This window comes from Salmo salar, chromosome ssa18, assembly GCF_905237065.1.
Source record: "Salmo salar chromosome ssa18, Ssal_v3.1, whole genome shotgun sequence".
NCBI lineage: Eukaryota > Metazoa > Chordata > Actinopteri > Salmoniformes > Salmonidae > Salmo > Salmo salar.
Window position 1 is genome coordinate 55,252,217 of NC_059459.1, and position 16,233 is coordinate 55,268,449.

Below are 16,233 nucleotides of genomic sequence, written 5' to 3' on the forward strand. Positions count from 1 at the left end.
TCCTGTAGTCCACGATCAGCTCCTTGGTCTTACTGAAGTTGAGGCAGAAGTTGTTGTCTTGGCACCACACTGCCAGGTCACTGACCTCATCCCTGTAGGCTGTCTCATCGTCGCCGGTGATCAGGCCTACCACCGACTTGTCTTGATGATGGTGTTGAAGTCGTGAGTGGCCACGCAGTCGTGGGTGAACAGGGAGTACAGGAAGGGACTAAGCACACACCCCTGTGGGGCCGCCGTGTTGAGGGTCAGCGTGGCGGAGGTGATGTTGCCTACCATCACCACAATTGGTTGAGATTTCCACTGCACTGGTGTCAGCACATCATTTGTTGTCGATGAAGAGGCAACTCCCTCCCCCTCTCGATTTCCCTGACTCTACTGTCCTGTCCACTCAGTGACTGGAGAATCCATCGAGTTGGATAGCCATGAGGGGTATCTTGTCCGAAAGCCATGTTTCAGAAAAGCAGAGATTATTGCAGTTATGAGAGTCCCGTTTGTAGCAAATCCACGATCAGAGGTCATCCATCTTATTATCAAGTGATTGGCCAATAGAATGGAGGGAAGAGGTGATCAGTTTTCCCTACGGCTTAATCTCGCCAGGACTCCCCCTCTCCTGCCTCTTGGATACCCTGAAAATTGGGTCGGAATTACATAAAGAGCCCAGGGCAGATGAGTCGAAGTTCAAATCGGAATTGGGGTAAGTAACTGATGATCTGATGTTCAAACGTTCTTGTTGGTTATAAGAAGTGATAGTGGATACATTCTGTGATAATAAAGTGAAGACTTCTTTAGGGCTACTTATTTGCATTTAAGTCTAGCCAGAATAAGTGTTTGCCTGTCCAGGTTTGCATAATTTACATTTCAGTCAAATAATCTTATCTCATTTGATACCATCCCGTTTTCCATAGGCCCATGAAAAGGTCAGACATATTTCTCTTCGAGAAGTAATAGGAGATATGTATTTTTTTGTGTGTATCCACAGTAACCACATTATGTAAGAAAACATTATTTGATTGACACGTCAAAATATATCTGTTTGCACATATCATCAGATCGGATGTTTAGGTCTGAAACTCAGTTCTCTAAGAGCTCCTAAGGACACACTAGGGCTGCTCTATGGCAGATTCTCACTAGGGGGTCACGCACACACACACAGACGTACACACACGTTGCTGTCTCTTATGCTTGGCGAGATAACATTCCGCTTCCATCGGCTTGTGATTTCATAGTGTGGTTAGGGCTCAGTTTTATGTGTCTGGCAGGCAGCCTAATCTACAGGCACATTTCATGGCAAATACGTTTTACAGCCGCTGGGGTTTCAGTAGAGCTGTTCAGCCAAAGAAAGTCTTTGACAAAATAAAAAGGTTGGGATTTGAACCTAGGACCTTGTGGTTAACAGTGTTTTTTAGTGCTGGAACTGTGCATATCAGTCATGCTTTACAAATGTGCACTGCTGACCAGAATTAGCCTGTGAGTTACTGTGTGAGTCGGAACGTGTGTGTGTGTGTGGTGTGTGTGCGTGGTGTGTACATTAGAGGTCGGCTGATTTTTCAACCCCCGATACCGATTATTGGAGGACCAAAAAATCCGCCACCGATTAATCGGCCGATTTTTATATATATATATATATATATATATATATATATATATATATTTGTAATAATGACAATTACAACAATACTGAATGAACACTTATTTTAACTTAATATAATACATCAGTAAAATCAATTTAGTCTCAAATTAATAATGAAACATGTTCAATTTGGTTTAAATAATGCAAAAACAAAGTGTTGAAGAAGAAAGTAAAAGTGCAATATGTGCCATGTAAGAAACCTAACGTTTAAGTGCCTTGCTCAGAACATGAGAACATATGAAGCTGGTGGTTCCTTTTAACATGAGTCTTCAATATTCCCAGGTAAGAAGTTTTAGGTTGTAGTTATTATAGGAATTATAGGACTATTTCTCTCAATACCATTTGTATTTCATATACCTTTGACTATTGGATGTTCTTATAGGCACTATAGTATTGCCAGCCTAATCTCGGGAGTTGAAAGGCTTGAAGTCATAAACAGCGCAATGCTTGAAGCACAGCGAAGAGCTGCTGGCAAATGCACGAAAGTGCTGTTTGAATGAATGCTTACGAGCCTGCTGCTGCCTACCACCGCTCAGTCAGACTGCTATATCAAATCATAGACTTAATTATAATATAATAACACACAGAAAAATGAGCCTTAGGTCATTAATATGGTCAAATCTGGAAAATATCATTTCGAAAACAAACCGTTTATTCTTTCAGTGAAATACGGAACCGTTCCGTATTTGATCTAACAGGTGGCATCCATAAGTCTAAATATTGCTGTTACATTGCACAACCTTCAATGTTATGTCATAATTATGTAAAATTCTGGCAAATGAATTACGGTCTTTGTTAGGAAGAAATGGTCTTCACACAGTTCGCAACGAGCCAGGCGGCCCAAACTGCTGCATGTACCCTGACTCTGCTTGCACAGAACGCAAGAAAAGTGACACTATTTCCCTAGTTAAAATAAATTCATGTTAGCAGGCAATATTAACAAACTATGCAGGTTTCAAAATATTCTGCTCAAAAAAATAAAGGGAACACTTAAACAACACAATGTAACTCCAAGTCAATCACACTTCTGTGAAATCAAACTGTCCACTTAGGAAGCAACACTGATTGACAATACATTTCACATGCTGTTGTGCAAATGGAATAGACAACAGGTGGAAATTATAGGCAATTAGCAAGACACCCCCAATAAAGGAGTGGTTCTGCAGGTGGTAACCACAGACCACTTCTCAGTTCCTATGCTTCCTGGCTGATGTTTTGGTCACTTTTGAATGCTGGCGGTGCTTTCACTCTAGTGGTAGCATGAGACGGCGTCTACAACCCACACAAGTGGCTCAGGTAGTGCAGCTCATCCAGGATGGCACATCAATGCGAGCTGTGGCAAGAAGGTTTGCTGTGTCTGTCAGCGTAGTGTCCAGAGCATGGAGGCGCTACCAGGAGACAGGCCAGTACATCAGGAGACGTGGAGGAGGCCGTAGGAGGGCAACAACCCAGCAGCAGGACCGCTACCTCCGCCTTTGTGCAAGGAGGAGCACTGCCAGAGCCCTGCAAATGACCTCCAGCAGGCCACAAATGTGCATGTGTCTGCTCAAACGGTCAGAAACAGACTCCATGAGGGTGGTATGAGGGTCCGACATCCACAAGTGGGGGTTGTGCTTACAGCCCAACACCGTGCAGGACGTTTGGCATTTGCCAGAGAACACCAAGATTGGCAAATTCGCCACTGGCGCCCTGTGCTCTTCACACATGAAAGCAGGTTCACACTGAGCACATGTGACAGACGTGACAGTCTGGAGACACCGTGGAGAGCGTTCTGCTGCCTTCAACATCCTCCAGCATGACCGGTTTGGCAGTGGGTCAGTCATGGTGTGGGGTGGCATTTCTTTGGGGGGCCGCACAGCCCTCCATGTGCTCGCCAGAGGTAGCCTGACTGCCATTAGGTACCGAGATGAGATCCTCAGACCCCTTGTGAGACCATATGCTGGTGCGGTTGGCCCTGGGTTCCTCCTAATGCAAGATAATGCTAGATCTCATGTGGCTGGAGTGTGTCAGCAGTTCCTGCAAGAGGAAGGCATTGATGCTATGGACTGGCCCGTCCGTTCCCCAGACATGAATCCAATTGAGCACATCTGGGACATCATGTCTCGCTCCATCCACCAACGCCACGTTGCACCACAGACTGTCCAGGAGTTGGCGGATGCTTTAGTCCAGGTCTGGGAGGAGATCCCTCAGGAGACCATCCGCCACCTCATCAGGAGCATGCCCAGGTGTTGTAGGGAGGTCATACAGGCACGTGGAGGCCACACACACTACTGAGCCTCATTTTGACTTGTTTTAAGGACATTACATCAAAGTTGTATCAGCCTGTAGTGTGGTTTTCCACTTTAATTTTGAGTGTGACTCCAAATCCAGACCTCCATGGGTTGATAAATTGGATTTCCATTGATTATTTTTGTGTGATTTTGTTGTCAGCACATTCAACTATGTAAAGATAAAAGTATTTAATAAGATTATTTCATTCATTCAGATCTAGGATGTGTTATTTTAGTGTTCCCTTTATTTTTTTGAGCAGTGTATATACTTGTGTATTGATTTTAAGAAAGGCATTGATGTTTATGGTTAGGTACAGATTGGTGCAACGACAGTGCTTTTTTTCGCGAATGCGCTTGTTAAATCACCCGTTTGGCAAAGTAGGCTGTGATTCAATGACAAATTAACAGGCACCGCATTGATTATATGCAATGCAGGACAAGCTAGATAAACTAGTAATATCATCAACCATGTGTAGTTAACTAGTGATTATGTTAAGATTGATTGTTTTTATAAGATAAGTTTAATGCTAGCTAGCACCTTACCTTGGCTCCTTACGGCACTCGCATAACAGGTAGTCAGCCTGCCACGCAGTCTCCTCGTGGAGCGCAACGTAATCGGCCATAATCGGTGTCCAAAAATGCCGATTACCGATTGTTATGAAAACTTTAAATCGGCCCTAATTAATCGGCCATTCTGATGTGCCCCTGGGTCTGCGGTAGAAAGTTGTTAAAGTGCTCCTTAAATGCCTTTATACAATGTCTAACATTGTTGATTAATGTATTGTAAGTCTTGTAAGGCATATCTCATGATGTGTTGTAATGCATGTCCTGTATGTCCTGTCTATTGTCTATTAGGAGATGGAGAAAGCTGGTAGAACTTCCTCGCACTACCTCCACGTGTAATGCTTATCAAATACACAAATTCCTCAGATTGTTTATATTTTCCTATTTTCCGTTGTATGATGTTGATTATTGTTTTTATAATGTCGTATAATGTCCTGTGTGTTGTGTGTTGGTACAGGGAGATGGTGAATGCCTGGTTTGCTGAGCGAGTCCACTCCATCCAGCCCTCCTCATCATCCTCCTCCTCGTCATCCTCCAAAGAAACCCTTACACCACAGAGACCCACCCAGCCCTCAGACAGTCCCTGCCTAGCCTTCTCCCTGCCCCCTTCCCTGGGCCTGATCGACGGGCGCTCTCCCTCCCCAGCCCCCAGCCCTGCTCCCAGCACCCCCACCCGCAAGATCTCTGCATCTGAGTTTGACAGGCCACTGAGGCCCATTGTGGTCAAGGACGCGGAAGGCTCACTAACCTTCCTCTGCGACGCCGAACCCGACCGAGGCGACATCCGGACGCCCATGCCCTTCAGAACCCAGCAGGGAGGGGTCGGGTTTGGCATCCCCCCGGGGATGATGGACGAGGTGGGCAGTGCCCGGGGGTTGGACCGCTGTGCCAGGCTGTTGGAGTTGGTGAAGGATGTGTCGAGTCACCTGGACGTGACGGCTCTGTGCTACAAGATCTTCCTGCACATCAACGAGCTGATTGCTGCTGACCGCTACTCCCTCTTCCTGGTAGGTAGGGGCACGATGGGAAAGAAGGATAAGGCACGGGTTAGCCTATGAGAGAAAGAAGGATAGGGCATGGGTTAGCCTATGAGAGAAAGAAGGATAGGGCACGGGTTAGCCTATGAGAGAAAGAAGGATAGGGCACGGGTTAGCCTATGAGAGAAAGAAGGATAGGGCACGGGTTAGCCTATGAGAGAAAGAAGGATAGGGCACGGGTTAGCCTATGAGAGAAAGAAGGATAGGGTACGGGTTAGCCTATGAGAGAAAGAAGGATAGGGCATGGGTTAGCCTATGAGAGAAAGAAGGATAGGGCACGGGTTAGCCTATGAGAGAAAGAAGGATAGGGCACGGGTTAGCCTATGAGAGAAAGAAGGATAGGGCACGGGTTAGCCTATGAGAGAAAGAAGGATAGGGCACGGGTTAGCCTATGAGAGAAAGAAGGATAGGGTACGGGTTAGCCTATGAGAGAAAGAAGGATAGGGCACGGGTTAGCCTATGAGAGAAAGAAGGATAGGGCACGGGTTAGCCTATGAGAGAAAGAAGGATAGGGCACGGGTTAGCCTATGAGAGAAAGAAGGATAGGGCACGGGTTAGCCTATGTCATGAAACAAATTTAGTATGAGATGATGAAGGATTAGTATTTCAATTATATGGTGCTGTTGGAAAACTGTTAACTGTTGGAAAAGTTGGCTCCCAAGTGTACTTACTGCTGTCTCTAATTATAAAAAAATATTATTATTAGAATGACATTTTCCATTTTATATATATTTTTTCCCACACCAGATACAAACATACACATACGAACAACAACTTACAAACGCACACAAACCATGACACAAACATCTCATCTGCCCAAACCCGCATGCTCAAACCTCCATCCCTAGTGCCTGCATTATAGTTTGCCACATTGTGTCATATTGTAAAAATAAATCAATCTCGGTCGCCGGTGCTATTTCAATAATAAATCATTGGATTTTTCCATTGTGTTAATGATGGCCGGTTGATTGATTTCCAAGTTTTTAGTATAGGTTTTTTCAAGATGAGGAGACCCATTTAGCTGGATGATTATCTCACTACACCCCGATATGCCATGTCTTGAAATATGCAGACAGACGGATTAAAAGTACCTTTACATTGTAATACTTTTGACAGCCAACTTTCTAGCTCTGCCCATACGTTTTGAACTTCATAGCAGTCCCAGAAAGCATGGATTATTGAGTCCTTGTTAGTTTTACACTTAAGACATGACTCTGCCGTTGTGCTGTAGAATTTGTGAAGTTTGTCTCTTGTATAATACATTCTATACATTAGTTTATACTGGATTAAGCATACATTTTAGTTAACTGTAATTTCATTAGTTATGCTCCAACATTTCCTCCATCTTGTGCCAACATCAGTTATTTTTAAGTCTTGGTTCCAATAGTTTATATTTTTTTCTAAGAGAGTTGGATATGCTCTCTTTAAGGTTTTGTATATCTTCCCTCATATGAACATTCTGTTCTGACTCAAATAAGATTCCCTCAAGGTTGCTCTGATGTCCAAAAGATTTCTAATAAAAATTTCGCGATATGTAACTTTTAAGTTGCATATATTTAAAAATATCTACATTGGTCAGTCCAAAATTGCTTTTTAATTCTATTATGGAAATAAATGTACATATGTACAAAAGTATGTGGACACCACTTCAAATTAGTGGATTCGGCTATTTTAACACCCATTGCTGACAGGTGTATAAAATCGAGCACACAGCCACGATAGGAAAACATGCTGACTGCGAGCCAGGCATAATGGCCCAACATCAGTGCCCGACCTCACTAATGGCCCAACATCAGTGCCCGACCTCACTAATGCTCTTGTGGCTGAATGGAAGCAAGTCCCCGCAGCAATGTTCCAACATCTAGTGGAAAGCCTTCCCAGAATAGTGGAGGCTGTTATAGCAGGGGGGGCAACTTCATATGCCCATGGTTTTAGAATGAGATACAGTGAGGGAAAAAAGTATTTGATCCCCTGCTGATTTTGTACGTTTGCCCACTGACAAGGAAATGATCAGTCTATAATTTTAATGGTAGGTTTATTTGAACAGTGAGAGACAGAATAACAACAAAAAAATTCAGAAAAACGCATGTCAAAAATGTTATAAAATGATTTGCATTCTAATGAGAAAAATAAGTATTTGACCCCTCTGAAAAACATTACTTAGTACTTGGTGGCAAAACCCTTGTTGGCAATCACAGAGGTCAGACGTTTCTTGTAGTTGGCCACCAGGTTTGCACACATCTCAGGAGGGATTTTGTCCCACTCCTCTTTGCAGATCTTCTCCAAGTCACTAAGGTTTCGAGGTTGACGTTTGGCAACTCAAACCTTCAGCTCCCTCCACAGATTTCCTATGGGATTAAGGTCTGGAGACTGGCTAGGCCACTCCAGGAGCATTAATGTGCTTCTTCTTGCCACTCCTTTGTTGGCACTCCTTTGTTGCCTTGGCCTTGTGTTTTGGGTCATTGTCATGCTGGAATACCCATCCACGACCCATTTTCAATGCTCTGGCTGAGGGAAGGAGGTTCTCACCCAAGATTTGACAGTACATGACCCCGTCCATCGTCCCTTTGATGCGGTGAAGTTGTCCTGTCCCCTTAGCAGAAAAACACCCCCAAAGCATAATGTTTCCACCTCCATGTTTGATGGTGGGGATGGTGTTCTTGGGGTCATAGGCAGCATTCCTCCTCCTCCAAACACGGCGAGTTGAGTTGATGTCAGAGAGCTCCATTTTGATCTCATCTGACCACAACACTTTCACCAGTTGTCCTCTGAGTCATTCAGATGTTAATTGGCAAACTTCAGACGGGCATGTATATGTGCTTTCTTGAGCAGGGGGACCTTGCAGTCGCTGCAGGATTTCAGTCCTTCACGGCGTAGTGTGTTACCAATTGTTTTCTTGGTGACTATGGTCCCAGCTGCCTTGAGATCATTGACAAGATCCTCCCGTGTAGTTCTGGGCTGATTCCTGACCGTTCTCATGATCATTGCAACTCCACGAGGTGAGTGAGATCTTGCATGGAGCCCCAGGCCGAGGGAGATTGACAGTTCTTTTGTGTTTCTTCCATTTGCGAATAATCGCACCAACTGTTGTCACCTTCTCACCAAGCTGCTTGGCGATGGTCTTGTAGCCCATTCCAGCCTTGTGTAGGTCTACAATCTTGTCCCTGACATCCTTGGAGAGCTCTTTGGTCTTGGCCATGGTGGAGAGTTTGGAATCTGATTGATTGATTGCTTCTGTGGACAGGTGTCTTTTATACAGGTAACAAACTGAGATTAGGAGCACTCCCTTTTAGAGTGTGCTCCTAATCTCAGCTCGTTACCTGTATAAAAGACACCTGGGAGCCAGAAATCTTTCTGATGTAGAGGGAGTCAAATACTTATTTCCCTCATTAAAATGCAAATCAATTTATAACATTTTTGACATGTGTTTTTCTGGCTTTTTATGCTGTTATTTTGTCTCTCACTGTTCAAATAAACCTACCATTAAAATTATAGACTGATCATTTCTTTGTCAGTGTGCAAACGTACAAAATCAGCAGGGGATCAATAATTATTTTCTCTCACTGTATTCAACAAGCAGGTGTCCACATACTTTGGTCATGTAGTGTATTTCCTGTTACCAAGTCATTTAAGGTTTTTATGCCTTTAGTTTTCCATGTGGATCAACTTATCTGTGAATTCTGAAGCGCTATTCAAGGATTGTTCCATAGGGTTGTGTTTTTAGGGAGTGATATTGGTTCTTGTAGAATATGTTTCATATTCTTCCATATTGTTCTAGTGTTCTTAACTATGAAGTGGTTAATGTTATTAGCTTTATCCTTTGAACATAGACATGTAAAAAGATTCTGGGGATGAGCATGTGCATCTTCAATATGTACCCATTGTTCGTCTAACTTTGTTGCAAGTAAAAGCCTTGGGTAGCGTGTTGCAGTTTAGGCTCCTCAGAGGAGGAAGGGGAGGACCATCCTCCTCAGTGAATTTCATAAAAATATAAATTGTAAAACATTTAAAAAGTTATAATTTTTAGATAAAACTATACTAAATATAATCACGTGACCAAATAATTGATTAAAACACACTATTTAGCAAAGAAGGTCTACAGTAGCCTCAACAGCACTCTGTAGGGTAGCACCATGGTGTAGCAGGAAGACAGCTAGCTTCCGTCCTCCTCTGGGTACATTGACTTCAATACAAAACCTAGGAGGTTCATGGTTCTCACCCCTTCCATAGAAACACAGTAATTATGACAACATCCGGAGGAAGTCCTCCAGCCTATCAGAGCTCTTGCAGCATGAACTGCCATGTTGTCCACAGAATCAAAGGATCAGAGAATTAATCTAGTACTGAAAGCATAAGCTACAGCTAGCTAGCACTGCGGTGTATAAATGTGGTGAGTAGTTGACTCAGAGAGAGAAATACAATAGTTGAACATTTTGAACAAATTAATTTCTTCCAAAATTAAGGGAGAAGCAAGAGAAGCAAGAGAAGCAGTTTCACTTACTTAGCTAGCAAATGCAGCTAGCTTGTTTAGCCTACTGAAACACCCTGCTCAAACAGAGGGATGCTATGTTAGCTTGCTGGATATGACTTTCCAACAAGGTAAGCTGTTGGTATTACTCATTTATTGCCACCGGGACCCGCCGGTGTAACTGCTTACTGACTATACACTGTAACGTTACTGCATGATTGTAGCGGGTTTACTAACGCGTTCGTTTTATTAGCTATGCTGACTATGACATAACTTTAGCTAATATGGTGACAACGATGTAGGCTGTGTGTAGCGGTTTGGCCACAAGTGAAGGGAAGAGGTGAGAGGAGGAGAGATGCGAGAACGGATACAACGTGGTTGCTATGAAAGGGAACAGTGTTTACGTGCGATCAGGGGTGTATTCATTCCGCCAATTCTGTTGAAAAACATTTCTTAAACGGAACAAAACGTGGAATTAACATACCTGAATTTGTCCAATAGAAACTCTTGTTTGCAACTGCTGGACATCATCATCATTAATTACACCCTATGTCAGCTACATGCAGGCAAGTGTAAAAGGCGGTATTAAATCTCACTGTCTGTCCATGTGTCACTGTCTGTCACCTCAAATTTGTCTCTCGACCTGTGTGCACCTAAGTTTTAAACTTTCTTTCATACGCTAGGTTTTGGCAACCTCATGATGGGTATAGGGAACATTTTGTAGCCTAAACCTATCGCTGTTACATTGAACTGGGTGAATAGAATATGAATGACAGTCATCCAATATGCTGTAATAGAAATAAAAATCACCCTCCCTCATCTTAAACGGCACTTGATACAATTCCAGGTCAGGAAGGTTAAAACCACACTCAGATTTAGGAAGATGTAAAGCTTCCCTTTTTATTCTATGAATTTTATTTGCTCATATCTTTGGATTCCTGTCTAATCCTTATCTATCTGACTATACAACCATATCAGGTAGAAATTAGAACATTTCCATGCAAATGAACAGGAAAGTATCATATCAAATCATGGCGTAGTGTAAACTGTAGAGCATTTTGCACAGTTTCTTCCTGTAGAATCTCGATAGGTATGACCTCACTTCTGTTCCTTGTTGTGTGATCCCAGGTGGGTGAGGACAGCTCCAACAGGAAGTTCCTGGTGAGCAGGCTGTTTGATGTGGCCGAGGGCTCCACACTGGAGGAGGTGTCTAATAGCTGCATCCGCCTGGAGTGGAACAAGGGAATTGTGGGTCACGTGGCGGCCACCGGCCAGCCCCTCAACATCAAGAACGCTTACGAGGTGAGACTTTAATTTATTTTTTATTTAACCTTTATTTAAGTAGGCAAGTCAGTTAAGAACAAATTCTTATTTTACAATGACGGCCTACCCCGGCCAAACCCTCCCCTAACCCGGACTACTCTGGGCCAATTGAACGCCGCCCTATGTGTCTTCTGATCACGACCGGTTGAGATACAGCCCGGGATTGAACCAGGGTCTGTAGTGATGCCTCAAGCACTGATATGCAGTGCCTAAGACCGCTGCGCCACTCGTCGAGACAGAGCCTTTCTTTCCTCGTTTTTTTGTAGTCTCATTCTCTTTTTATTTTCCTTATTGGGTAAGGTTTTCATTTACTGTCCTATTTCAGGTGGTACTTACTAAAACATTATGCTGTTAAAAGCGATAATTTATGATGCCTACTTCAAAGAATTCATCACAATTGATGACCACCGGGTATCACATGGTAGTGGTGCCTGTTTCAATGAATCGTCAAGAAACCCAAATGTAGTTATCACAGTAGGTAATTGAATGATTATTACAACATATTCCCGTGTACAGTCTAAGTACTACCTAGGTAATACTGTAAAATAAAGGGTAATCCTCTTTTGACCTCCTTTTTTTGCAGCCTCCCTTGTTTCTCTGCTGCATGTCAGGTAATATGGACACCCGGTGCTGTTTGCGTAGGTTTGCGTAGGTAGGATTATGATGATGAATATAATGAGGATGTTGGTGTGTGTGTTTTGAATCAGGATACTGTTTGTGTTGGAGAGTATGTGTCTTTGCTGTCGGAGTGCAGGATCTGAGAGTGACTGGCCAAGCATAAACCACAGAGCGGAGGGAGGGAGGGAGAATTAAAAAATTAGAGATCAAACACGATCACGTAGGTCAAAAAGTACATCACTGGACTGAAGGACATGCATTCAATCCCTCTCACACACATGCTTAAAGTGAAATACTCACAAAAATCGGTGCGAGTTGACCTTCTTTTACTTAAGGGCCCAGACATACCTCACTCATGACACGTCGTTCCTTGACAGTTTGAGTATATCGATCCTGTTGGGTATTGTTTTACAAGACGTATCACTTTCTTGCTGCAATCAATAATCAAACCGTCTTGCCATTTCAACCTGTCATTACCAAGGCAGTCTAAGATGGTCAGTCATGAGTATATACAGTAGAGTAAAGGTAGTAATGCTGTAATGATCTGTAATGATTAAAGGTCGTAGTATCAGTCTTGGCCCAGTTACAATGTCATGGCCCCTGGAGACCATGCCGGAGTTTAACCTTTGACCCACATAGTGATGTCACTGCACAGGGCCTAAAACAGGGCTCAGCTTTCCTTGCTGTCTCTCAGCCATGGAAAATACACGGTTGTGCTGACTGCTGAGTGTGTGTGTAGTGTGCGTGTGTGCATGTGTGTGTCCTTCAGCTGCAAGTGGCCGCTGTTCTATTCCATTTTTACCTTGCTGTCACATATACATTAAGAGCAGGATTGTAGACATACAGTATGCATTTGACTACGTACATGGCGCGTGTATCTACTCAGACTGCAGCAGGACCAGAGGTCTTCCTGACATGATCCCCCTCTCTAGGACAGTGGTTTCCAACCTTTTTTAACCCCTTTAAGTACCCCCTGTAAATAGGCCAAGTACCCCCGGGGGTCCTAGTACCCCTGGTTGGGAACCACTGCTCTAGGAGATGTAAACTTCTCTGTGTTCTCCCAGTAGGGTCCCAGCTGTGTCAATTGGTGGAGAGGGAGATGAAAGCCAGAGTCTGTAAGGAGGACAGGATGTGTAATGTGAAGAGCTCACACACACACACACACACACATTGACACACACGCACACATTCGCACGCACGTACACGCACATGCGTGTGCTCCCACACACATACAAACACACACACTCAGCCAGACCCCCTGTGGAGGTAGTATGTCTTTGAAAGAGAAGGCAGATGTTTGAGAGAGAGAGAGAGAGAAAAAGAGAGAGTGTTCTTTCTTCTTTGTGTACATGTCCATGTCTACTCACATGCAATTTCATGTGACATCACTCTACCTTACCCCTGATTAGCTAGCTGCTACGCAATCATCTGGTTGCCGGCCAACAGTTTTCAGACTGACGACGATGACTTTATTGGTGATATTTATAGCACTTAATTTTGATGAAGTGGCTGGGTGTTTTCCTAAACAAGCCTACAGGGACCTAGACTGGAGGAGAGGGAGGGAGAGAGAAGAAGAGATAAATTAGAAGAGACAGAGCGAGGAAGAGACAAAGACAGAGAGAGAGAGCCAGTGGCTTCTTGTCAACACACCTGTGTCCAATTAGTTTGTTAATCCGGTATGGACAGGGGAGAGGTGTGGGTGTGTGTGTGTGTGTGTGTGTGTGTGTGTGTGTGTGTGTGTGTGTGTGTGTGTGTGTGTGTGTGTGTGTGTGTGTGTGTGTGTGTGTGTGTGTGTGTGTGTGTGTGTGTCCTTTAGCGAAACAAGCCACCAGCTGGGTCCATAGAACCTGATACGGGACCTGCGTTATGTTTTTACAAAACAGCCAAAGCTTTCAGGAAGTGCATCTGCGTCACTCTGCATAGAGGTAGCTCCTACCTAGGGAATTCCTAGCTCTTTGATTGGCTCGTTAAGCCCCAGTTTGGGCAGTTGGGATGGCATTCAAATTGTCGGTGAAACCGGGATCAAAAGTCCCCTCTGGATGTTTGATGTGGCGCAGCACTCTGTGGGGAAAGTGGTTGGCAGCCGCACAGGCCAGACCCATATGTGGAATTTACAGGGGAAGTTTTCTTATCAATACCCCTACGGTGTTGTCTCTAGAACAGTGGTCACTTTTACACTGAAAAAATATATAAACTCAACATGTAAAGTGTTGGTCCCATGTTTCATGAGCTGAAATAAAAGATATGCATAAAAAGCTTATTTTTCTAAAATATTGTGCCCAAATTTGTTTGCATCCCTGTTAGTGAGCATTTCTTATTTTCCAAGATAATCCATCCACCTGACAGGTGTGGCATATCAAGAAGTGGATTAAACATTATGATCATCACACAGGTGCACCTTGTGCTGGGGACAATAAAAGGCCACTCTAAAATGTGCTGTGATCAACACAATGCAAAGGAGATGTGTTGCGCTGCATGAGGCAAATGGTGGTCACAGACACTGACTGGTTTTCTCTTCCACGCCACTAACTTTTATTTTAGATATCTGTGACCAGTCATGTGAAATCCATAGAATAGGGCCTAATGAATTTATTTCAATTGACTGATATCCTTATATGAACTCTAACTCAGTAAAATCTTTGAAATTGTTGCGTAATGCATTTATATTTTTGTTCAATATATTTCAACGATTTCTGTGACCAGCGTAAGTTATACACTAATGACCGACTCAGGTAATATTGACTCCAAGATAGAACTATTAAAAAATCATAGCCACAATCATAGCAAAATCATAACTTTTCTCTTGTAAAAATATCATCAGGCATATAAATGACTTTAGAATTCAAATAACCAAGGCAGATTATTATTTTAATAAGGAAAGTCTGCCTCAAAAGATTTGGTCTGGCTCTATTCTCAGTCTCTACATTAGTCATAGAGATGTTGGCCTGCAATCAAAAGGTGTCTCATAGTAGGAGTGCTGATCTAAGTTACTGTATATTATCGTATTCCTTTTTATTTAAATGGCAACAAAAATGATCCTATATCTGCACTCCTACTTTGAGACTCTTGAAGACCTAGGTCTGAAATTCTAGTTGATTAAGAGTTCCTCTGTTTAGAGGCGTGTCCAGTGTTAGAGGAAAAGAAATGACTCATTTGGGAAAGAGAGTGCAGTTGATTTGGTCCTTGTTTATGTGGGGTGGAGGTTAGAAGGGAATTTATATGGGAATTGGAAAGTGGGTGTTTTATGAAATCAGTATAATGTTCATCGTTTAGTCACAAAATGTGTCCGTGTGTATTAGGCATCTGAGGCATGCTCGTACATGTGCACACACCATCTAGAAAGAAAGGTCACGGTGTGGGTGGTCGCAGAGCCACGAGGAGAGGGTACTTCAGGACATCCATCCACTCTGGATGCATCCCAAATGACACCCTATTCCTTATATGAAATCCTACTTTTGACCATAGCCCTATGGGCCCTGTGTAAAATGAGTGCACGATATAGGGAATAGGGTGCCATTTGGGACTCAGCCTCTGTCTCACCAAATAGGGATCCAGAACAGTGGTCTGGTCATTCTCACAGTAAAGGGAAAATGTGGTGGGTATTCCTTTATGTCTAGTCAATTGTCTAGAATGTCCATGTGTTTCTGGGCCCATATCCACAAAGGAGGAAATTCAGACCTGAGTTACGTGCGCATAAATGGAACATTATTCCATTTTTATGCACTTTTCTCTCTATGTGTATTCTGACCTTGAGGGAAATGCCAGTGCCAGCAAGGTACACGTTTGGAGTGGAGATCAAAGAAATTGAGGTGTGTCTAAAGATACGCCATATTCTGACCTAATAATTCCACCACCTTTACACACGAGGAAACCATGAATAAGGTTGAGCAAACCTGCCGGTTCCAATTCAAAAAAGTATCTCATTTATTTTTTCTGATAGAAATAAGAGCATTCTCCATGAAATGTAATTTATAAATTGATATGATAAGAGCTACATTTTTTTTATGTTACAGCCTGAATTTAAAATGGATTAAATTGAGATTTGTTGTCACTGGCCTACACACAATAGCTCATAATGTCAAAGTGAAATGATGTTTTTCTCAATTTTAACAAATTAATTAAAAATGAAAAGCTGAAATGCCTTGCTTCAATACGTTTTCAACCCCTTTGTTATGGCAAGCCTAAATTAGTTCAGTAGTAAAAATGTGCTTAACAAGTCACATAATAAGTTGCATAGACTCTGTGTGAAATAATAGTGTTTAACATGATTTTTGAATGACTACCTCATCTCTGTACCCCACACATACAATTATCTGTAAACAC

At 43.0% G+C, this 16,233-nt stretch overlaps 1 protein-coding gene across 3 annotated transcripts in view; it reads left to right on the forward strand.

Annotated features, from left to right (window-relative positions):
• Positions 1–16,233, forward strand: part of LOC106577501 (cGMP-specific 3',5'-cyclic phosphodiesterase) — a 91,661-nt gene that overhangs the window by 26,767 nt on the left and 48,661 nt on the right. For all 3 annotated transcript variants that reach the window (XM_014155561.2, XM_014155558.2, XM_014155559.2), the window contains exons 2-3: positions 4,922–5,471; positions 11,098–11,271. In XM_014155561.2, coding sequence (XP_014011036.1) covers positions 4,922–5,471; positions 11,098–11,271 — 724 coding nt within the window. The remainder of the gene's footprint in view (positions 1–4,921; positions 5,472–11,097; positions 11,272–16,233) is intronic.